Raw genomic sequence first — 27,271 nt, 5'->3', positions numbered from 1 at the left:
GACGCTTAACTGACTGAGCCACCCAGGTGCCCCTGAAAAGGTCATTTGGATAAAAAAATGTGTCAGAACAGAACCTGGCTTTTTCTTACTTGGCTAAATCTTTAAGACTAAGCAAGCCTTAGGCAGAATTTTAATAGTAGAAAGCCTTTAATAAAAGCTGGGGAAAAGGTTTTTTTTTTTTTTTTTTTTAATTGTTATTTAAGTTATTCTGGAACCAGTTAACAGGAAATTCTGCAGATTTAACCAAAACTGACTTCTGGGATGCCACTGTTTTGTTGTTGTTTTTTTTATCTCATGATGATTACATAGGTGTGTTCCCTTTGTAAAAAACCTGCTTATGATTTGTACACTTTTCTACATGAATATGATTTTTCCATTACATGTTCAGTTAAAAGGTAAAAGACAGAAATAAAATACTGGTCCTGTGATGAAGTTATTAGGTTCATGTGCTCAATGGAACAAGCCTGACTGTACTAATCTGTATGTGACTATGTACCCACAAGTCTATACCTTTTCTTATTTGTCATGGGTCCCTCAGGGATCAATTTCAAGTAGGAAAGTTCTGTGTAATTCCTCTAGGTAACTTATTATAGATCTTACTTTAGGATATTAATATAAATATATTGAGATATTATTTAAAATATAATAGCATGAGGCTTATTATAGATCTTATTTTGGGGTATTAACATAAATATATTGAGCTGTTATTTAAAATATAGTAGTGTGAGGAAATGTAGGTAAGCCAGAGTTACACAATTCTTGTGTGTGACTCTAATAAGCCCTTGACTGTATAATCAAGTGAACATGTACTTCTTCCTTGACCCAAATAACTATTTTCCTCATCCATATCAAGGTGGTTGTTATCTTCATGACCTAAAACAGTGTATGTTTGGAGGAACCAATGGTATTAGGGACCCATGGTCATTAAGCATGAGTTTAAACTCCTTGAGGCAAACAAATGGAGGAAATCCTAGCAAGTCTCTAGGGACGGATCGAGTGAACATATGTCGGACCACTGCCCTTATTCTCAGTGAAGTTCTGTGGTTGATCACAATCCTCTTCCTATACATGCCCTCTGCCTATGCTGGGGGTAGGGATAAGGATCAGAACCAAGAGATTAGGGAATTCTTACTTGTTTGGCAACCAAGAAATTATACCCTACTTAGAGAAAAGGACGGTCATACTATGACCATTATCAGGCTGGACAGATATGATTATCACAAGTGTAGGCCAACAGGTGGTTTTCCCAAGGTGAGACCTTCTAGTGCAATATCTTACAGCATGTCAGAGGCCATATCAACAGCAGCCATTGGTTGGACCAGACCCCTGAGTCCTAAGACACAGATGACAATACAAGGTATTTCAGGCCACAGAACCAACACCCAAAAGACTTCTCAGATTTGAGTAAAATAATGTACATAATTTTCACATGAAGATATTCTATATTTGTGGTTCCTATAGTCATAGTTTAACAAATCAATAGAGAAGTATAAAAAACACAAAAACCTATTTAAATGCCTCAAAGTGTAGGAAATGTTCAATTCCCTTGGCATAGCTACACTATGCAGCTGTTGTAAATACTATTAATGAAGCCAATATAGGAATAGGTTAAAATGCTTTAAAAGATGATTTTTAAATAAAAAAGGCAGTGTGCTCAAAGTGTCTATGTGAATTTTTCAGTTGCTTATGATTATAAACATGTTAGAACAACACTCATACGCAAAGAGGGCAAAAACTTCTTAGGAAAAAATATCAAAATTGCCATTGGGCAATGGGACTCTGGATTCCTCGTTGCTCTTTTCTGCATTTTCTAAAATTAATTAAAGTGATCTTTTGCCATTAGAATAAAACATTTAAAAGCTATTTAAATAAAAGTTGGGGCGCCTGGGTGGCTCAGTCAGTTAAGCGTCCGACTTCGGCTCAGGTCATGATCTCGCGGTTCGTGAGTTCAAGCCCCGCGTCGGGCTCTGTGCTGACAGCTCAGAGCCTGGAGCCTGTTTCGGATTCTGTGTCTCCCTCTCTCTCTCTCTGACCCTCCCCCGTTCATGCTCTGTCTCTCTCTGTCTCAAAAATAAATAAACGTTAAAAAAATAAATAAATAAAAATAAAAGTTAAATTTAAAGGGATGGAGCTCTTTTTAAATCCACTTTCTAATTCAAAATGCCACATGACGACAGCTCCAGATTACTTTTCTAAACTGAGTTCAGATGAGCCTTTCAGGGACCAATATATACTAGGATGTGGTTTCTGCAGCAAAGACAACCATGGATGGCTTTCATCTATGCTGGGCATGTAGTATGGAAGTAATACCTTTCAAAAGATCCCTGGATTTGGCTGAGAGGCCTTCTTTGGGGCTTTCCATGATGCTGAAGAGCCAGTCAATGAACTAGGGTGAAAAGAAAAGAGCAGGATCAGTGAAGACAGTCCCACTAATAGCAAGAGACCAGTTGGGGCCCTTTGGCCTGCATACATGCATATCGGTGCAGGAGCTCTGAGGTAAATACCGACCTGAGCTGGAGGAGTGGAGAGGAGAAGGGGACCAGGCATAAGAGACGGAGAAGCTGGACACAGCTACCATTTAGTCCAATGACCCAGCAAAGTCAAATCTCCTTCCCCTGCTAAACATCCTGAGATCCACTATAGATTTTTAACTGTGAGGTAAACGTGGGTCCAGAGGTCTCTTGTGCGCCACGAACTTTCTCTCTCATCACTCTGAGAGCACCAGAGAGGTTAAGAACCTTGCCCAAGTCCACTCCCAACGAGCAGCAGAATCCAGACTTGAACCCAACTGCACCTGACTTCAGAGCCTCACGTCCCTTCTTTGCATCACGCTGCCTGATTCCGCACGCATCTAGGCCCAGACTCGTAGGGCGGGTGGTAAATAGGGAAACACATCAGACAGAAGCCTCCGTTTCTAACATAAGACATTCCGTAGATGAGAACAATTTGTGCCCAAGTGGAGACAAAACATGAAGTTGAAATCCAAGAGAAAGGCATAAAATAATTTACTAGATAGAGCCAAATGTGCTAACTGCAAATAAATCCTGCAAATGCGGTAGAAACTCGGACTACTCATGAGTTTGACTGATTTCCCAGGGTAAAGACAAAATTGGTTTTGAATTAGATACCAGGTAATTTCATTAATGACTGAACGTTGTCAATCCTGACTCATGAAAAACACATACATTAGTCACGGGTACCGGGTATTTTAACTTTGGACACAGAAACTGGTTTGAAGAAAGAGTAAAACAGACAGAAAATATTCCTAATTCTCTGCTTTAATTAAATTACATTTTTTTTCTTCTTCTTCTCAATTTTGTTTTTTAATATCCTACTGGTAAGTAAATAAATCAAGCACTACACATACATAATAGATGCAAGATGTCTACATTGTAGTCCAAAGTGATGATGGTGTCCTGGGCCAGAAAAAACATGAGGGGATTCCACATTTAAAAATTTGTTTTGATTTAAAATTAAATGGAAAACATAACATTTGGGATAATACTAACGCTTAAGAAAACAAAGGCATTTTAATTGAGATGCTCAGCGGAGTTGCGCATGGCTAACCCGTGGGTCCGTAGTTCAGAAATATTTTTAAAGACTAACGTTCAGATTTTTAACAGTAAGCTACAAAAAGTTGGCTTTAAGCTTTCAACTTCACAGAAATCCAGTTTTCATTAAATGGGATTCAAAAAAGAATCTTTCAATCAACTGTATTAAAGACAGTTCAGAGCCACTTCATGAGAGGCACAGGAAGCACGGTATTTTCAGATGCTCCGCACGACGGCTAAGAGCCCGGGGTAACTCGACATTAAAAACCAAATGGTGCTTCCTACAGTCAGATTTTCCTGGGGGCAAGGGTGATGACCTTTTCAAATTTCCCCATGTCCCCTAGCACAGGCCAGGAGCATGACGGGCCCCTGGAATGTGGCTGTAGGATGGCATGAGCTATGAGGAACCTTAAATATGCTACAAGAACATGGACACTCCAGATTCCCGTTTCCCTGACCCAACCCCCAGGCATGGTTGGTCATTCCCTCCATTATCCACCACCACTGTATTCTCCTTATACAATCTTGCAGCCTTGAACTTGCCTTCCCGTCTGTCCTCCCTCTGACATTCTGAACGCTCAGGGACTTACTCATCCCGTCACCCCCAGGATCAAGAACACATGTGCCTTTAACTGAGGGTTGATGGGGGGGTGGGAGGGAGGGGGGGGGTGGGTGATGGGTATCGAGGAGGGCACCTTTTGGGATGAGCACTGGGTGTTGTATGGAAACCAATGTGACAATAAATTTCATATATTGAAAAAAAAAAGAACACATGTGCCTTTAATAACGGAAGGCAAGTAAAAGCTCCTCTTTCTGCCTCACCTCCAACTGTAAGCAAGTTATTGCTCTTGTCTTTGTTGCTGTTTTTAGCCAGCAGTTAGCCTCACTCTCTGAGGCGGAGTATGAAAACCCGTGGTGTGATGCCCATTTCACTTTAACTCCCGACCTCAGTTCTACTGTAGAAATTGCTAAAGAGAAAATGGCCATCAGGGCGGGCGGCTGCGAACCTCACCTTCTGGGTCTGTTCCTTCCATGGCTCTTTCTGCAGCAGAATAGGCATGCTACTGGGAAGGAGAGTGAGAGTCTCCTGCAGAGTGACCCTGTGCATTGGACTCCTGCCAAGGAAGCTCGAAGCTGACCCAGCTGGGCCATTTTCCTGATGCCATGGCAACCAACTGGCACTAAGGCCAAGGAGGAGAGGGGCCGCATGGTCTGCCCATGCAACCACTGCGATTGCAAATATCAGCAACAAGAAGTCCAAAGCCTACAAAGGAAATAGACACAAGGTTAGGTCACACGTTTGAACAATTTAAAGTAACACATGTACACATACACAGCCCCTATCACGATGCAGTGTTACCTTCCCCTTTACCCCAGAAGAGGAACCAGACTGAACAGCAAACTCCATTTCCACACTTAATAAACAGACATTCTAGGACTTTGGAAGGTTTTAGGGATCCTCTTTTTTAAGACAAACAGTTTCACTATTATTGCTCTAATAATGCAGGGGAACGTTATTTAATTCCTCATCATATTGAGATCCAGACACTCCTCTGTTTTGGGGTTTCCAAAGAGACTAAAGAATTCATTAGGAGGGATATGGAAAGGGAGATTTAGATTTATTGTTACGTAGCCCCAACTGAGTTTTAGAAAAACGTATAGTCTGATTCTATTTTGAACAACAAATGACTCCCCACGTGTATTTTATTTTTCTGTTCTCAATATTTAAATATTTGAGTGGCAAACACTTGATTTTGTTCCACGAATGCGGAAAATATAAGCATTAAGACAAAATAAAAACAAGCATTCTTGGCGGGAGTCACAACAAATCATTAGGCATTTTTTTAAAACATATTTTTGAGTATTAGCAGGCATGAAATGAAATACACTCCCCAAACTCTCGATCCTGACCTACATCTATAATCCCAAGGTTGTTTTTTTTTTTCTTTTCAATTTTACTTCCAGTGTAGTTAACATTCAGTGTTCTGTTAGTTTCAGGTGTACAATATAGTGACTCAACACTTCCATGTATTACTCGGTGCTTATCAAGCTAAGTGTACTCTTGAATCCCACACACCTATTTCACCCATTCCCCGGCCCATCTCCCCTCTGGTAACCATGTGTTTGTTGTCTATAGTTAAGAGTCTGGTTTTTTTGGTTGCTTCTTTCCCGCCCCTGCTTTGTTTTGTTTCTTAATTCCACATATGAGTGAAATCATATGGTATTTGTCTTTCTCTGACTGGCTTATTTTGCTTAGCACTGTACTCTCTAGATCCATCCATGTTGTTGCAAATGGCAAGATTTCATTTTTTCTTATGGCTGAATAATATTCCATTGTGTGTGTGTGTGTGTATGTATGTATGTGCATATGTATGTGTATATATTTATGTGTATATGTATACATATATATGTACACATACACACACACACACACACACCACCTTCTTTATCCATTCATCTACTGATGGACACGTGGGCTGCTTCCATACTTTGGCTATTGCAAATAATGCTTCAGTGAACACAGGAGCACTTATATCCCTTTAAATTAGTATTTTTGTATTCTTTGGGTAAATACCCAGTGATGTGATTGTGATTACTGGATCATAAGGGCAGTTCTATTTTTAATTTTTTGAGGAACCTCCACACCATCTTCCACAGTGGCTGTACCAGTGTGCATTCCCATCAACAGTGAAAGGATTCTCCGTATCCTCACCAACATCTGTTGTTTCTGGAGGTTTTGATTTTAGCGATTCTGACAGGAATGAGGTGATATCACCTTGTGGGTTTGATTTTCATATCTCTGATGATGATTGATACTGAGAATCTTTTTACGGGTCTGTTGGCCATCTGGATGTCTTCTTTGGAGAAATGTCTCTTTTACGTTTTCTGTCCATTTTTTAATTGGATTGTTTGGGGGTTTTTGATGTTGCGCTGTAGAAGTTCTTTATATATTTCGGATACTAACCTCTTGTGGGCTAGGTCATTTATAGATATCTTCTCCCATTAAGTAGGTTGATGATTAGTTTTTGTTAATTGTTTCCTTTGCTGTGCAGAAGCTTTTTATTTTGATGTAGTCCCAATAGTTTATTTTTGCTTTTGTTTCCCTTGCCTCAGGAGACATATCTAGAAAGATGTTGCTGTGGCTACCATGAAAGAAATTACTGCCTGCACTCTCGTGTAGGATTTTAATGGTTTCAGGTCTCACATTTAGGTCCTCAATCCATTTTGAGTTTATTTTTGTGTATGATACAAGAAAGCGGACCAGTTTCATTCTTTTGCATATTGCTGCCCAGTTTTCCCAATACCATTTGTTGACGACACTTTTTCCCCTTGCATATTTTTGCCTCCTTTGTTGAAGATTGACTGACCATATAATTGTGGGTTTATTTCTGGGCTTTCTGTTCCATTCCATTGATCTATGTGTCTGTTTTTGTGCCCATACCATACTGTTCTGTAATTATAGCTTTGTAATGTAACTTGAAGTCTGAAATTGTGATATCTCTGTGATATCTTTTGTGGTTCCATAAAAATTTTAGGCTTGTTTGTTCTAGTTCTGTGAAAAATGCTGTTGGTATTTTGAGAGGGATTGCATTAAATCTGTAGATTGCTTTGGGTAGTATGGACATTTTAAAAATATTTGTTCTTACAATCCATGCACATGGAATGTCTTTCCATTTCTTTTTATCATTTTCATTTTTTTCATCAATGTTTTATAGTTTTCAGATTACAAGTCTTTCAGTTCCTTGGTTAAGTTTATTCCTAGGTATTTTATTATCATTGGTGCGATTGCAAATGGGATTGTTTCTTAATCTCTTTCTGCTGCTTCATTATCAGTGTATAAAAATGTAACAGGGTTTTGTATTGATTTTGTATCCTGCAACTTTACTGAATTCACTTATCAGTTCTAGCAGTTTTTGGATGGAGTCTTTTGGGTATTGTATATACAGTATCATGTCATCTACAAAATGTGAAAGTTTGACTTCTTCCTTACTGATCTGGATGCCTTTTATTTTTTTGCTGACTGCTGTGGCTCTCAGTTTTTCCCCACTGAGTATAATGTTAGCTGTGGGTTTTTTATATGTGGCTTTATTATGTCAAGGTATGTTCCCTCAAACCCATTTCGCTCTAAATCCATTTTGTTGAGTTCTTTTTTTTTTTTTTAATCATGAATGGATGTTGTATTTTGTCAAATGCTTTTATGCATCTATTGAAAGGATCATAAGGTTTTTATCCTTTCTTTTATTGATGTCTTGTACCATGTTGTTTGATTTGCAAATACTGAACCACCCTTCCATCACAGGAATGAATCCCACTTGACTGTGGTGAATGATTTTTTTTTTAATGTATTGTTGGATTCAGTTTGCTAATATTTTGTTGAGAATTTTTATATCTATGTGTATCAGAGATATGCAAAGTTTCTACTGAAAAATCTGCTGATAGCCTTCTGGGGTTTCTCTTGCACATAATTGTCTTCTTTTCCCTTGCTGCTTTTAAAATTCTCTCTTAATTGCCACTTTTTGCCATTTTGATGACTTTGTGTCTTGGTTTGGACCTCCTTGGATTGATTTTGTTGGGAGCTCTTTGTGCTTCCTGTATCTGAATTTCTGTTTCCTTCTCCAGATTTGCAAAGATTTCAGCTATTTAAAAACAAATTTTTTTTAAATGTTTATTTTTGAGAGAGAGAGACAGTGCACAAGCAGGGGAGGGAGGGGCAGAGAGAGAGGGAGACACAGAATCTGAAGCAGACTCTAGGCTCTGGACTGTTAGCACCGAGCCAGATGTGAGGCTTGAACCCACGAACTGTGAGATCATGACTTGAGCTGAAGTCGGATGCTCAACCAACTGAGCCACCCAGGTGCCCCAGCTATTATTTCTTCAAATAAAGTTTCTTCCCCCTTTTCTCTCTTCTTCTGGGATCCCTATAATGCAGAAGTTATTACACGTGACGGAGTCACGGAGTTCCCGAAGTCTGTTCCCATTTTGCCTAATTTTTTTCTTCTCTCCTGCTCAGCTTGATTACTTTCCATTACTCTGTCCTCCAGGTTGTGGATTCATTCTTCTACTGCCTCTCTAGTCTGCTATTTATTCCATCCAGTGTATTTTTAATTTCATTTATCATGTTCATCATCTGTGATTGGTTCTTCTTTATCTCTTTATTAAGGGTGTCACTGGGGCGCCTGGGTGGCTCAGTCGGTTAAGCGGCCGACTTCGGCTCAGGTCATGATCTCACAGTTTGTGAGTTCAAGACCCGCATCAGGCTCTGTGCTGACAGCTCAGAGCCTCGAGCCTGCTTCAGATTCTGTGTCTCCCCCTCTCTCTACCCTTCCCCTGCCCATGTTCTGTGTCTCTCAATAATAATAAACATTAAAAACAATTTTTTTAAAAAAGGGTGTCACTGATGTCGTCCACTCTTCTTTAAAGGCCAGTGAGTATAATCATTACTTTAAATTCTCTATCTGGCATATTTATCTGTTTCACTTAGGACTCTTGCTGTGGTTCTGTCTTATTCTTTCAGTTGAGACGCATTCTTCAGTCTCCTCATTTTGTCTCTCTGTGGCTGTTTCTGTATGTTAGGAAAGTGAGCTATGTCTCCTGCTCTTGAAAGTAGTGGCCTTATGAAGAACAGGTTCTGTGCACTCCGCAGGGCAGTTTTCCCCATTTACCGGAACCTGGTGCTTCCGAGGTGTCTCCTATGTGTGTTGTGTGCACCCTGCTGTTGTCGCTTGACTGCTTTTTCCTTCAGTCCAGTCGTCTTCGGTGGGTCTCTTTGCCTGTCACGGGCAGCGTTTGGTCCCTGTAGTGCCTGTGGGCCAGTCCCGTGCTGCTTTGGGCTTGAGTTGAGTCAGACTAGGCATTTGCCAGAGATGCAGGGGCACCAAACTGCAGAGCACTTTCCCTGTGTCGTCCGTCCCCCGAGAAGCTTCTTTGGTTGACGCCCACAGGGCCAGCAATCAGACCCAGTTGTCTGCCCCCAGCCCATAGGTGGGGCAACAAGCTGACTGGCGTGTGTGGCTATCTTTCTCGCTCTCTCTCCAAGGCAGGAGTAGCTTTGGAGTGGCGCTGCTCCCTGTCAGGGCCGCTTGCACACTTCCAGGCGGGTGGCTTCGGTTTGAGTGGGCTCTGGCCAAGAGCTTACTGGAGGAGGTGGATCTGCAACGGGCTCGGGAGGGCGATGTGCAAAGCCCCCCCAAGACCTGTGCGCCAGGGTGAGGGGACATGCCACCGCATCCGAGGCCACAGTGGCCGGGCACGGTCTGCAAAGCTTTCAGGGGTAGGGCATGCAGTTGGACCCAAATGCGCTCAGGTTTGTTGTGAAAGGAGACCTACCGCCACCACTGGGCCAGCCCGTGCGGATCTGCAAAGAGCGGGTGGGCGGGGCACCCAGTTTCAGCAAAGTGCGTGCCGGCTTCCACGGGAGGGTACCTGCCGCCGCCACCGCTGCCAAGCCCCCGCAAAGCGTGCGGTCGGCAAAGTTTGAGCAGGTCTGGGGAAGGGGATCCGCAGCACTGGAACTGGAGCAAGCCCAGCTGGGGGGGGGGGGGGTGGGTGGGGTGGGGGTGGGGGGAGCGGATCCACGAAGCCCGGGGCGGCAGGGGCGGGCGCAGCGTAAACAATTTAGACAGCGAATGCAGGTGCCAAACTGGTTCCTACAGGTGGCGCTGTGTTCACGCTGGGGAAGGAGATGGTGTCTACCACTCCTTCCTTCCTGGAGGAGTCACCGTGTGGACACTACCCCTCCGGACACGGACCTGCTCTGAGAGGAGTAAGTAACTCTCCTTCCCTTATGCCCCAAGCAGTTTTCAAATTGCTGCCTCTATGCGGTACCTCCAGAGGCCGTTTGTTATGCTGTCTCCTTAAGGGCAGGTACTCGGTTTCCTCTGAGCGGCCAGGCTCTCCCAGAACCCCACCTGCTGATTTTTCTTTTTCTTTTTTTTTTTTTACTTTTTTTTTTAACGTGTATTTATTTTTGAGACAGAGAGAGACAGAGCATGAACAGGGGAGGGGCAGAGAGAGAGGGAGACACAGAATCTGAAACAGGCTCCAGGCCCTGAGCAGTCAGCACAGAGCCCGACGCAGGGCTCGAACTCACGGACCGGGAGATCATGACCTGAGCCGAAGTCGGACGCTTAACCGACCAAGCCAGCCAGGCGCCCCCCACCTGCTGAATTTTAAAGTCCCAAACTTTAAGTCCTGCTGGTTGGAAGAACTCACAAAATTAGCCCCCTCCAAACTCAGGAGATCAGCCCCCTCTAGTTTTCAAAGCCAAATGTTACGGGGGTTCATCTTCCCCACGTGGGCTCCCTCCACGCCTATGATCTGTTTAGGCCCCCACCCCCGTCTCTGCCCCTCCTTCCCTCTTCAGCGTGGCCTCTTCTCTAGATTTAGTTGAGGAGTTTGTTCTGTCAGCCTTTGGGTCATTTCCCGGACTATCGACACTGATGTGAGTGTTCTCCAGTGTCCGTGGGATAAGGTGAGCTTAGGGTCCTCCTATTCTGCCATTTTCTCAGACTATATATCTCCACAAGCATTCCAAACCATCTGTCTAGGATCCATCCATCTAGAGTTGAGACTAATCTAAACACTCACAGACATGGTGAGAACAAGGGCCTCCTCCGACTTGTGATTTAAACGACACTCCTGTTTATCTGTATTTTCTAGGTTTTAAACAAATTTTTTAAATAAATAAAAAGATGTTTGCAAGAAAACAGAACGTTGGCAAAACCTTAGGAGATCAGAAGGAAAAGAAGACAGATTCTGCTCGGTAAACACAAAGCTTAAGAAGTCTTCTTTACTTCCTTAAAATTCATAATCTCACTGATTACAATTTCAAGCCTATAGCCAACTCTTCTACAAAGCTCTCAGCATTTCAAACAACATCCCAGCTTATACAAATGCCACTCACACCGTCAGCGGGATAACTGTGAATGAGTCATGCCTACAGAAAAAAAAAAAATCTACTACTAAAAAATGCACAGTGGGCAGCAAAGTCAAGAAAATAAGCAGAGTGGAAAGTGCTGTCTTCCTTTTATGCATTAACCTTTTGTATTTTAATTTACCTACTATCAATGGTTGTGGATCTTTTTTGGGTCACACTTCATGACAGGTGTGCTGAAACTCCTCTTATACACGTTAAGCATCGTTGCGAACACAGATTACTTGCATACGCTTCAGGAACCTCTTCAAACCAGGTGTTTGAAGACATTCTCTGGGCCGGTACAAATGTACCCCACCTCCTTGGTGGGGTCAAGGCCAAGGGCACAGAACCCTGGGTTCCCTCATCAGCTAGTGTCCTCTGTGTTCTGCCTGTTGAGGAACTTTTTCTGTTGAAAATATTTTTTGAAGGGCAGCCCTAGCAGTCTTTGGGAGCCAGGCAAGCACATCCATTTCCTTGTGACATCGGAGAGTTATCATCATCATTTCCCAAAAATAAAAAGAAGGGGGGGGGGGAGAGCGTGGAAAGCAAGCAAGCAGCAACTTTTTTTTTTTTGTCTTTGGGGAGAGCAAACATAAGTTGTACATTTTAAGAAAGCCACAGGTCACGCCTCTAGATTGTACCTCGTCAAGAGCCACGTTCTGAACAGAGGTAGACTGGTATGCAAGGTTTCTGATGTAACCCATCAGTTCCAAGAGCCATTCCATTCTCTTCAACACGCCTGAAACAGAAAAGGATGTTTTTGTACCAGACCACGGTTTTCCTATGAAATGTAAAACCCATCAGTAATAGCCATCATAACTAAAGCATAACACCCAGTGAGGATTCCATGAAACGGTTTCAAATCCTCTTGCAATGCGTGAGACCTGTGATTTTGCGTGAGAGTTCTTTGACGCTCTGCGTGTCAGAGGGACCGTATTTGTGTCTTTATTCTCAAAAGGTAATCTGTTCTTCAAAACTGCGCCCCCACTAGCGATAAAATGCACTTATTGGAGTTTCTCTCTCAGCATTAAACACACGAGGAGAAATCTGGCATGCCAACAAGTCAGTAATGTTGACTGTTGTTTTTATAGGTCTTCCTTTAACTTAGATGTTCCCATTTTATGCCCAAATCCCAGAGAAAGCCTATCCCAAAGACATAAAAAGAAAAATAAAAACCAGCTATTATACAGTAACTGGGGGACAAACACCAGCATAAATATTGATTTTTTTCCCTTTTTTATTTTTTAAAAAGGAGAATTCCCAGCACAGTAAAGATTACTTGGGAAGGCTGTCAAATTTAAGTGAGGAAAAGGAGAACAGGAATTAAATGGGAAGGCCAGCTAGTTAGACCCAAAGGCCCTATCAAATTGAGTTATTTATTCTTGATATTTATTCTAGTTTATTCTTCTTGATAAATGCACTTTTGATTTAGAGTAAAAAATCTAGCTTTTCATCACAGGGTCATTTTTCACTGGGCAGACACTAATGCGGATAGGAGACAACCATCTCGATTGCCAAAGAGGAGAACAAATCAAAATTTCCTGTACAATCTCACAAAGGGCACTACAATTCTGCCTGCCGGTGTTCACTCACAACCTTGAAGATACAAGATGATGACGAAAATACAGAAGATACAGAACCAGAAGTTGCCTAGGGGCACTCGGGTTTCCAGGTCCTACCTGATCTACCGAAGCCGGGTGTCATTCAGAAAAGAACGTAGACGTCACGCAACGTGACCAAAGGTGTAGGAAGAGAAATGGGGGAGCTGCCCTTTCAGATGACTATTAAACTATAAATGTCTACGATGGTCTAAAAGTTCTACCGTCTGATTCACTAGCAGAGAGAGCTTCAGGCCTAGAGCTTCGGGCTTGAGGATGCAGTTAGGGGGCCCAGATTTTATCCCTCTCACCCTTGAGAGGTTCTCTTCTAGAATAGCGATGTAATTTTGTTGTGGCTGTTTTCTTTTCTTTTCTTTCTTTTTTTTTTTTTTTTTACTTGTTTGGTAAATAACCACCCAAGAGCCATTCTCAAGAAAACATGAGGCAGAATCAACTGACATCCTGTTTGGGTAATGGAAGCAGGCAGAATCAACCTGATAAACTTGTTGATATCCTCGAGGGCCCGGAGGGCTAAAGACAATATGAAAGTTACCAGCAGAATCCATTTCTATCTCCGAGGTGGGGGTTGGGAGCTGGAACAGGTCTTTCCACTTAAGGTGCTCTTCTTTGGGGGGGGGGGGTAACCAGAGCTCTCCTGTGTCAAGAAGCATTAACCTAGTTTTGAAGTGGAGGAAATAATTATAGCTCAAAGGGGAAGGTAGGCAGGCAGATCTTTCGGTTTCTGCTGTTCGCCCCGGGCCGGCCTTACCTGTGTTGGCATGGCTCACAATCCGGGCTTGGTATAAACCGTGCAGTACCATCCAAGCTAGTGTGTCTTTTTCACGGTGCTGCATAGCAACGCTGAGTATATCAGTCAAGCCCGTCAAGGGGAATCGTCCTTGAGAGACCAAGTACAGTCTGACAAAGGCAGCCTTTTCTACGCTGCTCTGCAAAAAAGCAAACTGTTCTGTTACTATTAAATTAGCTGAAGTCATTATGAAACCTCGAGGCAAGGGCAAAGCAGAAAGGGTGAGTTTAAAGTGGGTTATTATTCCGAATGCTAAAACTGTTCGTTTCCTGCAGCGTGTGACCTATCTGCCTCGTGTGCTAGATTTTAAAGTGTACGTACAGACGGAAGGTTGTAATGTCACCTCCCGTTTTCTCATAAAAACCGTAAGTGATTTCAGGGGTTGATCGGTGGTGATATTTTGTAAGAACACACAAATAATAATAACGACAACTAACAAACACAGTACTCACGTGCCAGGCACCATTAACGTGTATTAACTCAGCAGGTCACAAAGTGTGGTACCCAGACCTCTGAGGGACCCCAAGACCCTTTTAAAGGGTCCGTGGGGTCAAACTATATTCACACTAGTGCCCAAACTCCAGTAACAGTCGCTGTATTTGTCGCTGCTACTTGCAACTTTTTAAAAACCAAGTTTTATTTAAAATGCTCTTGTAAACAATGACAATTATTGGTTTCATCACACCTTTGCCCTTGAGTACACATCTTTTTAATAGCCTGTATAAAACAGGAAGTCCGCAGAAGGGCTTTCTGCTGCATACCCAAGTAGGAGGGTTGTCTCCAGGGAAAACACTTGCGAGTTTGCGCTGTGAACTCAAAACGGCCAGTTTTTTATGGAACACCACTGACCTGCAAGGACGAAGGATGGACAAACTATGGTTATTCAGACTGAGTATTTAACAGATTATTGTCGTTGTTGTTTTCAGTCGAAGAAAGTGGGCCTGTCGCTTCGAGGAAATACTTGGCAGTATTTGTTGCCAATGATAAAACCTGAGCTTTCACGTGAAAATCTGATTTTTGGAAAATCTGTATTTGCTACGATGAGTTGGCAGCTTCACAATGCATAAAAGGCTTTTCTGAGGATTTTAACCAATGTGATGTTTTGATACGGAATAATGAAATGGGTCAACGTGTGGAGGATTTTCAAGACTCAGTGATTCGGTATTTTCCAAATGATTTTGTAATATCGTACGTTGGGGAGAAGACCCACAGTGCAAGACAGACCGATGGATTTTAATATAGCAGAGTATGTCAAGTTCACTGACATGAATTCACATTCTACACCCTGCAACTACCCCGAAGAAAACACGGTTTGTTGAGTTTTGTTGCAACATCAAAAAAAAAAAAAAAATCCATAATTATCTGTAACTATTGACACACTGTTCCCTTTTCTACCGACATTATTTCTATGAGGCTACATTTTCCCCCCACACTTCACCAAAACAACAATGCAACAAATTAAGTGAAGCAGCAGCCAGGAGAAGTCAACATTAAAGAAATTTCGACGAGAGGCCAGACGGAGGAAACAGATCGGCAAAAAATGTAAAACAATGTCATTTTTTCACTTTGTTTTCAAAAATTCTTATTTATACTGAGATGCAATGGATTTACTGAAAGAGAGGACCATTTAAATCAAACCCCTATGGAATCCTCAACAACTTTTAAGACACTGAAGTACTCCTGAGACCAGCAAGTTCAAGAAGCCCTGTATTGACCATTTAATTTTCACACCACCCGATGCAGACGACTACCATCATCCTGCCCTTCGGAAGCACAGAGGTTAAGTAACTTGCTCAGTTAAGGTCACGTGGCTACACCGGCAGAGTGAGAAGTGAAACCAGGAGGTCTGAGCTCTTCACCATTGCCTTATTCTAACCTCCATTCCTTCCAGAAATGAGTAAAAAGCACGGATCTCGGTAAAACACACTTTTGGGGACCTCAGAACACTATTGAATAATAGAACTTATTTTCACTAGAACGTGAAAATGTTCTAACTGGTACTTTAAGAACCCAGGTGAGTACCACAGCAACCTTTGGCTCTAGGTACCGCGAAGTAAATTACATGCATTACTTCCAACTATATTACACGAATATCATAATAACAGGATGTAATAGATTACACGAATGTGATAATTAGGATAATGAATAATTACTGAGTGCTCACCTCGGGTCAGGTACGTTTCCAAGAACTTAACATGGATTAAGTCATTGTAACTCTAAATCTAACTCCAGGAGGTAGGTGTTATTATCTTTCTTTCGTAGATGTGGAAACTGAGGCAGGTTATGAAACGTGACCAAGGTCACACTGCTAGTAAATTACAGAGCTGGATTTCAAACCCGACCGGTGAGGCTCTATAGTTCCTTCTCTCACGAGTTTCCTCATAGTGCTCATCCTTGCTTCAACTCATCTCCAAAACCTGATATTCCAGATGGTCTAGCAGGGGTTCTCAAACCTCAGGATGCAGCACAATCACCTGGAGGGACTGTTGAAAAATCACGCTCCTGGGCCCCACCTCTGACTCAGCAGACCTGAAGTGGGACTCTAGAATTTTCATTTCCAGTCAGCTCCCAGGCTTATGCTGCTGGGTCCAAGGGACCCCATTTTGAGAATCAGTGCTACACGATGCAGAAATTCAAGGATTCAACTGAACCTGCCATCTTGAGCGAAATAAACGGTAAGAGGTCCACCAGCTGGATAAGGGCCCATAATTCTCTAGACCTTTGCTATTACCTGGTATGCAGGGTTGCCATTGGAATAAGTATGTCCATTGGGATATACTTATACTAAAAAAAAAAAAAATCATTGTTTACAGGCAATTCAAATCTAATAAGACATCTATCATGCTAACTAAATGTGGCAACTTTATTGGTATGTTACTCACTCATCCTTTGGGTGTGGGTACCAGGAGCACTTGTTCATTAGCTGTGTCTGTGCTAATGGTGCTTGTTTTTCAATTAGCCACCTTTCTTCATTACAAAAGGGTAAGTACCAGGTGAGAGAAAATAAATTTAAAAACAAGACTACTTCATGGTTTCCGCGCACCGCAAGCTTTTCAGCCAGAATATTCCCGTGCTTCTGGATTTGGTATTGAAGACGTTGCCCTGCGCTTACGTTTGCCCACAGGTGACACTAAAATGTTCTTGACAAAGTGGGATTAGGTAGGTTAAAAAGCCATTCATCCATCTATCCATCCATTCCATGAGGCTGAACATGAGACCCCACAGTGAAGCAGGGATAGTTTCCTGAAATTATCCAGTAAGAAAGAAGAGGCAAAAGTAGCTTCAATCAAAAAGGATAAACCATCTCTTCAACTGTAAGTCCCACTTCAATAATGGAAATAAATACAGAGATATGTTATTACCTCAGTAATCTGGGCAACTCGATTGGCTTCATCATCTGTCATTTCTGAGAGGCATTTTGCTACACTGATATATAGCTCTAGATCATTTCTCTGGTAAGGAAAAATCACAAGCAGGTCAAAATACAACGTAAGATAACAGGTATATTCTCAATGTTCTGACAAATTATTAGATTTGCTTATCTCCATGAACAGCAGTCTCTGAGATTTTAATCAAACCAGAACATATGGCCAGTTTTTGGCACTAAAAAAACCCATCTTTCCGGGGCACCTGGCCGGCTCAGTCAGTAGAGCACATGACCCTTGACCTAGGGTCTTGAGTTCAAGCCCCACGTTGCGCATAGAGCTTACTTTAAAACAGCAGCGACACAATCTTTCCTATTATTTTGTTCGGCTGTACTTTTTTCTCCTTATCAGAATCCATCATTCCACACAGATTTTTAACTTCTTCGCAAAGCTGCAAAGAAGTTAAATAATTCAGAAATATATGGCGTCACTTGATATAAGTCATATATTGGACAACATGCTCAGAGATTCTCCAGGTCTAACGCGTAAGGGTTTCTGTGCTTGTTCGTCTCCTACAGGCATCTGGTAAAAGGCCTGGCCGCATATTTCCTGGTGTAGCACTGGTTAACCCGTTTCTAAGCTTGCTCAAAACGTTGGTTCTAAATATTCAACCTCAATTTAGATCTTGGAAGCAAACACATTCTTAGTGCAAAATGCGGTTATTTTCTTCCTAGCCTTCCCACCACATTCTTAAAACATACACCTCCCTGCTTTGCCAAAAGGGCTTAAAAAAAATCCCAAACATAAATGGTCAGGAATGTAAATATTTTTGTTCCTCACCCGAATCTTCTTTGGCAGAAGGTCAAAAATCTTCCCGGTGGCTTCGCAGAGCAGACTCCAGAGGTGGTGGGCAGGGCTGGGCAGTTTCATGGCCTGACTCAGGCCCTGTAAGGCACTCATGCATAACTCGGGATTGGGAAGTGGGGAAGCCGTTTTAAACACCGCCACCATTAAGTTTTCAACAAAACCCGCCATCTGTTCATCTGAGACGTGTTTTATCCACAGAGGTGTAGAAACCAGGAGGTATTTCTTGACGTTCAACTGGAAGCAAACCAAAAGAGGTCAGGAAGAAACGGGCCAAGTCTGGGCTTGCAGGGTTTAAAACCTCAAGGTCACCCCTGTGTTTGAGGGCACACTGAGAGATGAAAGGTTCAAGGTTACTTCCCTGCCCCTCATTTCCCCCCAGCTTCATGGTCCAGTGGGCCACCGCTGCCTGCGATTGTAGCCACCGCAGTGACCTGTGGTCCGGGGCAACTTGTGTATATACGGTATCTGCCAATCCATCTGGGAACCACTCAGCTTAAGCCCTGGATTGTTTTGGGGAGGGGAATAAAATGCTAACTTCTGAAAGTACTTGACAGTTGCTATTTAGTCTTAAAAGGTCACATTCTCTGGCAAAAAAAAAAAAAAAATAATAATAATAATAAAATGAATCCTGGACATGAAAGCCTCATCTGCAGGAAATCGACTGGCCAGAGTATCTGATATTATTAATTTCTTCTTCTAGGAAGCGTAAGGAGATAAGGAGAACTGGCATGCCAGAACCATTTTTGACCAAAGAGGAGCAGCTGAACACGTAGAACTGATCGTGGCATGCTGGAGGTCATGAGGGCCGGAAAGGCACATGGTTGAAAAGAGCTCTGTGTCAGAGACGTTAAGAGAGGAGGCTTCAAAAATTCTTCGAAACGGGCAGAGCATGTGGTCTGTCCTGGCCTTGGGGGCTGAGGGCGGGCGCCGACTGGAGCACCTGCTCCGTTCCGCTGTCGGCGCGTAAATCCACAGACAAACATGAATGCATAACAACAGAAAATGGCATTGGAACAGTGGGAATCAGCAGTTTTGCACAGGAAACTTTGTGAGATGCTGTTTACGGTCGCGTGCCTGAAGTGGGGACAAGATTGAACCAGAAGAGTTTGGTGCTTTGGAAAGTGTGCAAGCTGCTAGTGAACTCTATTCTCTATCAGGACAAGTAACTGAAATTGATGAAGCTTTTGCAGAAAATACAGGACTTGTCAACAAATCTTGGTATGAAGATGGTTGGCTGATCAAGATAACACTCAGTAATCCTTCAGAACTGGGTGAATTAATGAGTGAAGAAGCATATGAGAAATACAGAACACCTACTGAGGAGTGAAAATGGAACCCCTAAACCAGTATGAAACAACTTAATCTGGCATAGTTGTCCTAAATTAGTGTTGCAGAGAGGATTTAAAATAGCAATTTTTAGCAATACCAGTGCAGAAAGAAACTACTTGCAACAATGTTAATGAAAGAAAACACCCCTTAACTTTCTGATGATTGCAGATAAACACAATATGTATCTTTTTTGCAACACCCTATGATTTTTAGGCGAGGCTCCAGTTACAATATGGAGAATCCTGAAATTATCTGTGGTTAAAAACTAGTTCCAAAGATTATGTAATTCAAGGATAACATTGTCATCTTAAGCCTTTGGGAACTGTTAATTTTTTTTTTTTAATGTTTGTTTATGTTTGAGGGAGAGAGAGACACACAGAGTGAGAGCAAAGGAGGGGCAGAGAGAGGGAGACACAGAATCTGAAGCAGGCTCTAGGCTCCGAGCTGTCAGCACAGAGCCTTAGGTGGGGCTCGAACTCACCCCAGGCTCATGAGATCATGACCTGAGCCAAAGTCAGATGCTTAACTAACGGATCCACCAAGGCGCCCTCCGATCGTTTTTTTAAAAAGACAAGGTATATAATTAAGAAAATGAATTCACCGACTTAATTTGTTAATTAACAATGATGTTAAGAAAAGTCCATTCTCAAAGACAAATGCAAAAAAGTAACACAGATCTGAAAGAGAAGTGGAAGGATAACTGAATTCTAGAAAGATTTTTGAGGTAAACAAAACAGGCTGTTCAAGTTCTACCTGGTTCAAAAGGAAAGAGGAGTTAATAGAACAGTATCTGAGACACGGACTTTGGAGTCAGCCAGACTCACTCCCAGATATTAGCTACATAAACTCTGTTTGATCCCAATTTGCCTCAGTTTGTCAACCTGTAAACTGGAAACAATAAAATCTACTTCTCACAAGTGGACTAAGCTGGGCACAAAAGACTTCATATTGTATGATTCCAGTCTAAAGAATTTCTAAAGTTTACATGAAATTTAAGTTTATATGAAAGTTGTTTAAAAAAGGAAAAATTAGAGGGGCACCTGGGTGGCTCAGTTGGTTAAGGGTCCAACTCTTGATTTTGGCTCAGGTCATGATCTCACAGTCGTAAGAGCCTGACATTAGGCTCTGCACTGGGTGTGAAGCCTGCTTGGGATTTTCTCTCTCTCTCTCTCTCTCTCTCCTCCACCCCCTTCCCCCATTCATGCGCTCTCCTTCTTCCTTTCAAAAAAAAAAAAAAAAAAGGGAAAAATTATAGAGACTAAAAGCAGATCAGCAGTAGCCTGGGTCTCAGACTGGGAGCGGGGATTGTCTCCAGGTTGGCACGACGGAACTTTCTGGGGGTGATGGAAGTATTATCGGTGATGGATAAAAATGTACAAATGTACCAGAACCCATCAAACTGTACATTTAAAATAGCCATATGTTATGCAATATAAATTCTAACTCAAAGATGTATAAACAACACTGGTGTGTCAGGGTCGAAGACAGATTCAGTCTGAGGTCAGGAAGCGCTCACTGAGTGCTTACAAGTCGCAGGTACGTGGCCACTACTCAGTAATGGCGGCTACACGGCACGTGCTTGGAGCAGACAGCTCATGACAGCTGCTGACGCAAAGGATGCAGACCTCAGTCACGTCTCCCTTCAGTGGAAGAGAATTAGAATACGAAGCGGAGCTTAAAAGAAAAAAAGTACCCGACAGGAACTGAAGTTAAAAGACTGAGGAACTAATACAAGAGCTTGGCCAAATTCTCAAAGAACTAAAGCCTCCCGAATAAAAGAGTAACAATGATGAGGTCATTTAACTTACGATCAATTGGTAAACCTCTAAGGGATCATGGAGTGTGGTTTTTCTTGTCCCACCTTAGAATATACTCAAAATTATACAATTTACTAATTGCTTTTCTTTAAGCCATCTTATCCCATTCTTCCTACTTACCCTTGGCCTGTACCCTGGAAGGTGCTGGCTCCCTCTTTCTGTCGTAGATACCAGGCTAGGTCACTTCTTCCTCAGCGCTTTGTTCAAGCCCAGCACGCTGGCAGAGATGTTTCTACACCCTCCCACCTACGTGCCCCGTGCCTCTAACTTGATGCTTGATGAGATCCTACCAAGTCTTCAAGGCTCACCTGAATTGCTGTCTTTTCTGTGAAAGGGAGAGATCATATTGGATTTGCCTGTTTCTTAATACCTCCTAAATATCAGGGGCATCAGCGTGGCTCAGTTGGTTGAGCATCCAACTTTGGTTCAGGTCACGATCTTGTGGTTCATGAGTTCGAGCCCTCCATCGGGCTCTCTGCCATCAGCCCAGAGCTTGCTTTGGATTCTCTGTTCCCCCTGCCCCTCCCCTACTCACATGCACATGCTCGCTCTCTTTCTCTCTCTCTCAAAAAGAAACAAACAAAACCAAAACCAATGAATATCATTTATATGATATAGGTATATAAATAAACCTAGGCTCTCATAACTCCATCACTTTCTAGCTGGAGGATCTTGAGAAAGGAACTTTTGTATCTCTGACCATATTTTCCTTTTTCATAATCAAGGGGAGCTGAAAGCATGAATGTCGACGGCTGGGGCAGAGTTCTGCATCACAATCTTCCCATCTGCTGGCCAGCCATTGCCAAGACCCCAATTTTTACAAAATCACATCTGGCCACCCTTGACTTTGAGAACATACGCCCAGATGAACGTTAATCTCTCCCCAAAGAACCAGATCCTCCTGTTGCCCAACACCCTTAATTGCTACATACACTCAGACTGTGGATCAGTGGTGGCATCACCCACAGTCCCAACAGCGCAGCTGCATTCTGGGATGATTGCGCCTGCGTCACCATAATTTCCAGGCACAGCTGCTGTATTTCTTCTCCTGAAAGAGAAGAAGAGAGTATTGGTAACACAGCTCCTTCTCGGATTCCTTTTCAGGCTTCCATGTCTTAAATCAAAGCCTCTGCTTGGGTGACATCTACAAGCAATAGAACGTGAGTAAACCGAAAGGTATTTCAAGTGACCTTTTCATTGTGAGTCAAAGAATGTGCCCACAGGCAGCAGCAGGTTAAGCCTTGGAACTGGCAAGGGCCATGATCTAGCTTGGGAAATTTCTCTTCTGGTGTCCCAAGAAACCTAAATAATCAAGGGGTGCCTGACTGGGTGGTTTAGTCGGTTAAGCATCTGACTTCGGCTCAGGTCATGATCTCATGGTTTGTGGGTTCGAGCCCCACGTCGGGCTCTGTACTGACAGCTCAGAGCCTGGAGCCTGCTTCGGATTCTGTGTCTCCTTCTCCGTTTGCCCCTGCCCCGCTCGTGCTCTCTCTCTCTCTCTCTCTCTAAATAAATAAATAAATAAATAAATAAATAAATAAATAAATAAAAATAAAAGAAAAAAAAAGAAAAGTAAATAATCAAATACCATGAAAAATTTGAGAAAACACGAGCTAAAACTCTTTGCCTCTGTTTTCCTCTCCTTCTACCTTGCATTCAGCTCATAGAAAAATCCGTTTAGGTCTGGAAGGACTTAAAAATGTTGCCACATTCCCCAGTGATCGAGTCCTTTTAGTAGCCTGATCCCCATCAGCACACGTATTTTCCCAACCCCTTTTCTTCTTTTTTCTAAGGATTTTTACTAAAACATAAACATTTTAATACAGCACACAAAAGTAGGGGGAGGCTCAGGAGAACACAATTTTGTTTTTTTTTTAATTTTTGAGAGACAGAGAGAGACAGAGCAGGGAAGGGGCAGAGAGAGGCAGACACAGAATCTGAAACAGGCTCCAGGCTCTGAGCTGTCAGCACAGAGCCTGACGCGGGGCTCGAACTCACAAACTGCGAGATCCTGACCTGAGCCGAAGTCGCACGCTCAACCGACTGAGCCACCCAGGCGCCCCAGGAGAACACAGTTTTTAATGAAATCTCCAGAAACACGTATCGGTGATGTCATATCTTACACAGGTATTAGGTTCAACTGAAAGCATTTAAGTGAAAAACTGTACATAGTCAGAATCATCTTTGAGCAACCTCTCAGCTGCATATAAATTATGGTTTATGAGGCGTTTTGTATATCGTGAGCACTGTAAACAGTAGGCAAACACACACACACACACACACACACATACACACACACAGGATATTATAGCATTGTTAAAAAATTGTCCCCCCCCCCCCCCCCCGACCAATGCCACTTTTTCTTGAGATCGGGGCCGGGGGTGGGGGGGGATGTACATGGGATTAAATGTGCATATACTAACTCCACAAAAGAGGTTGCTGGGGTGTGCATTCCCTCTGCCTCTCATCACAAAGAATCTGTGGTAGACAGAATAACGGCCCTCAAAGATGCCTACATCCTAATCCCTGGAACCTGGGAACATGTTGCCTTGCTTGGCAAAGGAGCTTCTCAGATGTGATTGGGAATAAAGACGAGAGATGGGGAGGTTACCCTGGACCGTGCAAAGGGACCCATGAATCACACGAGTCTTTGATGCGGAAAACCCTTCCTGGTTGTAGAGAACCGGAAAGGGGACAGCGTGAAAAGGCTTCGGCCCTCCCACGCGGGCTCTGCAGATGAAGCACGGGGGATGGCAAGCCAAGGCACGTGGGCAGCCTCTAGAAGCGGGAAAGAAATGGATTCTCCCTGTCTCACTCTGTTCGGACTGCTATCCCAATACATCACAGACTCGGTGGTTTATAAACCACAGAAACTGATTTCTCACAGCCCTGGCAGCTGGCAGCCCAAGATCAGGGTGCCAACATGCTGGGCTCGGGCGGGACCGCTTTCCCAGCTGCCGACGGCCAGTTCTAGCCATGTCCTCGCACCGTGGAAGGGGCAAGGGAGCGCGGTGGGGCCTCTTTTATAAAGGGCAACAATCCCGTTCACGAGGGCTCCACAGTCACAACCTGATCACCTCCCCAAGCGCCACCTCCCAATAGCATCACACCGGGGATCAGGATGTCGACACGTGAGTTTTGGGGGGGACGAAATCGCTCAGGCCGTAGCGCTCCCCAGGGCATCCAGGGAAGGATGCTGTTCTGCCGATACTTTGATTTTGGCCCAGCGGAAGCCACGCTGGCCCTCGGGTCCACAGAACTCCAAGCCAATACATCTGTACAGCTTCAAGCTGCTTCAGGCTGCCAGGTCTGTTACCACAGCAACAGAGAACAAATCCACCCTCCCCCAGGGGGGCTTCCTTGAATCCCAGAGCTCCGAAAACGCGGTCTGATGACCATCAAACCGGGCTCTCTCTGCGACCTGTGCCACGCGGCCCAGCAAAGGGCCCGCCTCCGTCCAGTCTCGTTTCGGTGAGCGCGTGTGGCCCGTGTCATTGGAACTCCTCCCCCTCGGCCTCAGCCACCTATAAAGTGACTCAGGGAAAGGAGCCCAGATGGTCACCCAAGCCGATGGACCTCACGATCGCAAAGGTCTCTTTGCGGCCGCCGTCACTCGCGACCCAGAATCTACTTTTCTCTTCAGGTCATGTCCTAAAAGCGGAGTCCGAAGGCCTGAAAACACTTGATATTTACCGAAGTTTAGCCTCATGAGTGGCGAGAGGAGCGCGGCCCAGCTCACGGGGGGGAACTGGTAGCTCTCTCCAACAGCTGCGATGGGTTTCATCACGACTTTGAGAAGGGAAGGAGGCACAGACTCAGGACCTGCAACAGAAAGGGAAATACTAGTAAAATGCTTCGGCAGCATCATGAGAGGCAGAAATGCCAGCTTTCCTTTTCTTCCAGTGCCAAAGGATCTGGTATCACATGTTCAACTATGGTCGGTCCTTCAGTTCTGTGCTCTCAGTCTCAACCCCCTCCGTTACAAAACCCTGCTTCCTCTGCTCTTCTCCTCCTCACTTGCCTCTGGTTTTTCCCTCTTGTCTGGACAGAAATAGTCCACGTCACTACTTGACCGTCCTCCATACGCTCTTTGTCTTTTCATCCAGCTTTCTAAAAAGAGTGACTCGTCCACGTTCCTGCGCCATTAGTCACTCCCCAATCTACTTCCAGAAGAGGAGGTCATTACTGCCTCGTCAGGCATAGTCCCTTCTAGTGGCCGTGAAGTCCTTCCATCCCTGTGGCCCACAGTGGTCGTGCTGTGTACCATGTGACTTGCCACTTTCACTCTCCAGCCTGTGCCACGGCTGACAGCTCCAGAGGGAAGTGCCTTCCGTCACAGCTAATCCATAGGCCAACCAGCTATCTATGGCATGGGACTATGGCTTTAACATACTCTTGTTTTGTTCCCCCAGGGGCGGGTTAATTTGCAACTGAAATGATGAGACACTGGAGCAGGTATGAGTGGAGCCATAAGGCACAGTCAGGGTTTGAGGAGCCATGAAGGGCCATGTAAAAGTGAAGTCTGAAGGAAGCCGGAAATGATGTGTATAAAGGTTAAAGAGCAAGGAGAAAAGCAAAAGCAGCCGGATCAACATATGTAGCAGAAGGGAAATCAGCATCAGCAGCCAGAGAAGCAGACTGAGTAAAAGGAAAAGCATCAGTAGGAGAAGGATAATCAGAGGTAGAATCAGGAGATAAGCAGCAGAATCAGCAGTGAAAGAGGGGAAGCAAAGGTGGGGCAGAGTCAGCAAAAGGCACAACAGCTGTAGAAAGGAGAAGCATGGGAGAAAGGAGAAGCACGGGAGAAAGGAGAAGCACGGGAGAAAGGAGAAGCTGAGGCAGACAAGGCAGCAGAATCAGCAGGCACTTAAGACGGGGAAGCAGAAGTGGGGCAGAATCAGCAAAAGGCACAACAGCTGTAGAAAGGAGAAGCATGGGAGAAAGGAGAAGCACGGGAGAAAGGAGAAGCTGAGGCAGACAAGGCAGCAGAATCAGCAGGCACTTAAGACGGGGAAGCAGAAGTGGGGCAGAGTCAGCAAAAGGCACAACAGCTGTAGAAAGGAGAAGCACGGGAGAAAGGAGAAGCTGAGGCAGACAAGGCAGCAGAATCAGTAGGCACTTAAGACGGGGAAGCAGAAGCGGGGCAGAGTCAGCAAAAGGCACAACAGCTGTAGAAAGGAGAAGCACGGGAGAAAGGAGAAGCACGGGAGAAAGGAGAAGCACGGGAGAAAGGCGAAGCTGAGGCAGACAAGGCAGCAGAATCAGCAGGCACTTAAGACGGGGAAGCAGAAGCGGGGCAGAGTCAGCAAAAGGCACAACAGCTGTAGAAAGGAGAAGCACGGGAGAAAGGAGAAGCTGAGGTAGACAAGGCAGCAGAATCAGTAGGCACTTAAGACGGGGAAGCAGAAGCGGGGCAGAGTCAGCAAAAGGCACAACAGCTGTAGAAAGGAGAAGCACGGGAGAAAGGAGAAGCACGGGAGAAAGGAGAAGCACGGGAGAAAGGAGAAGCACGGGAGAAAGGCGAAGCTGAGGCAGACAAGGCAGCAGAATCAGCAGGCACTGAAGACGGGGAAGCAGAAGCAGGGCAGAGTCAGCAAAAGGCACAACAGCTGTAGAAAGGAGAAGCACGGGAGAAAGGAGAAGCGCGGGAGAAAGGAGGAGCTGAGGCAGACAAGGCAGCAGAATCAGCAGGCACTTAAGACGGGGAAGCAGAAGTGGGGCAGAGTCAGCAAAAGGCACAACAGCTGTAGAAAGGAGAAGCACGGGAGAAAGGAGAAGCTGAGGCAGACAAGGCAGCAGAATCAGTAGGCACTTAAGACGGGGAAGCAGAAGCAGGGCAGAGTCAGCAAAAGGCACAACAGCTGTAGAAAGGAGAAGCACGGGAGAAAGGAGAAGCACGGGAGAAAGGAGAAGCACGGGAGAAAGGCGAAGCTGAGGCAGACAAGGCAGCAGAATCAGCAGGCACTGAAGACGGGGAAGCAGAAGCAGGGCAGAGTCAGCAAAAGGAACAGCTGCAGAAAG

The 27,271-nt window shown here is 44.1% G+C and overlaps 1 protein-coding gene across 4 annotated transcripts in view; it reads right to left on the bottom strand.

The window, feature by feature from the left end:
• FOCAD (focadhesin) overlaps positions 1–27,271 on the bottom strand; it is a 319,129-nt gene that overhangs the window by 643 nt on the left and 291,215 nt on the right. For 2 of the 4 annotated variants that reach the window (XM_042965277.1, XM_042965280.1), the window contains 8 exons: positions 24,944–25,072; positions 22,183–22,298; positions 18,078–18,338; positions 17,235–17,324; positions 13,834–14,011; positions 12,108–12,205; positions 4,564–4,815; positions 2,311–2,386 (listed from right to left, as the gene is read on the bottom strand). In XM_042965277.1, coding sequence (XP_042821211.1) covers positions 2,311–2,386; positions 4,564–4,815; positions 12,108–12,205; positions 13,834–14,011; positions 17,235–17,324; positions 18,078–18,338; positions 22,183–22,298; positions 24,944–25,072 — 1,200 coding nt within the window. Of the gene's footprint in view, positions 1–2,310; positions 2,387–4,563; positions 4,816–11,197; positions 11,488–12,107; positions 12,206–13,833; positions 14,012–17,234; positions 17,325–18,077; positions 18,339–22,182; positions 22,299–24,943; positions 25,073–27,271 lie in introns of those variants that run through there. The other 2 variants (XM_042965278.1, XM_042965279.1) reach the window with 2 other exon arrangements.

This window comes from Panthera tigris, chromosome D4 (genome assembly GCF_018350195.1).
Source record: "Panthera tigris isolate Pti1 chromosome D4, P.tigris_Pti1_mat1.1, whole genome shotgun sequence".
Classification (NCBI taxonomy): domain Eukaryota; kingdom Metazoa; phylum Chordata; class Mammalia; order Carnivora; family Felidae; genus Panthera; species Panthera tigris.
This window is presented reverse-complemented; position numbering and strand designations above follow the sequence as displayed.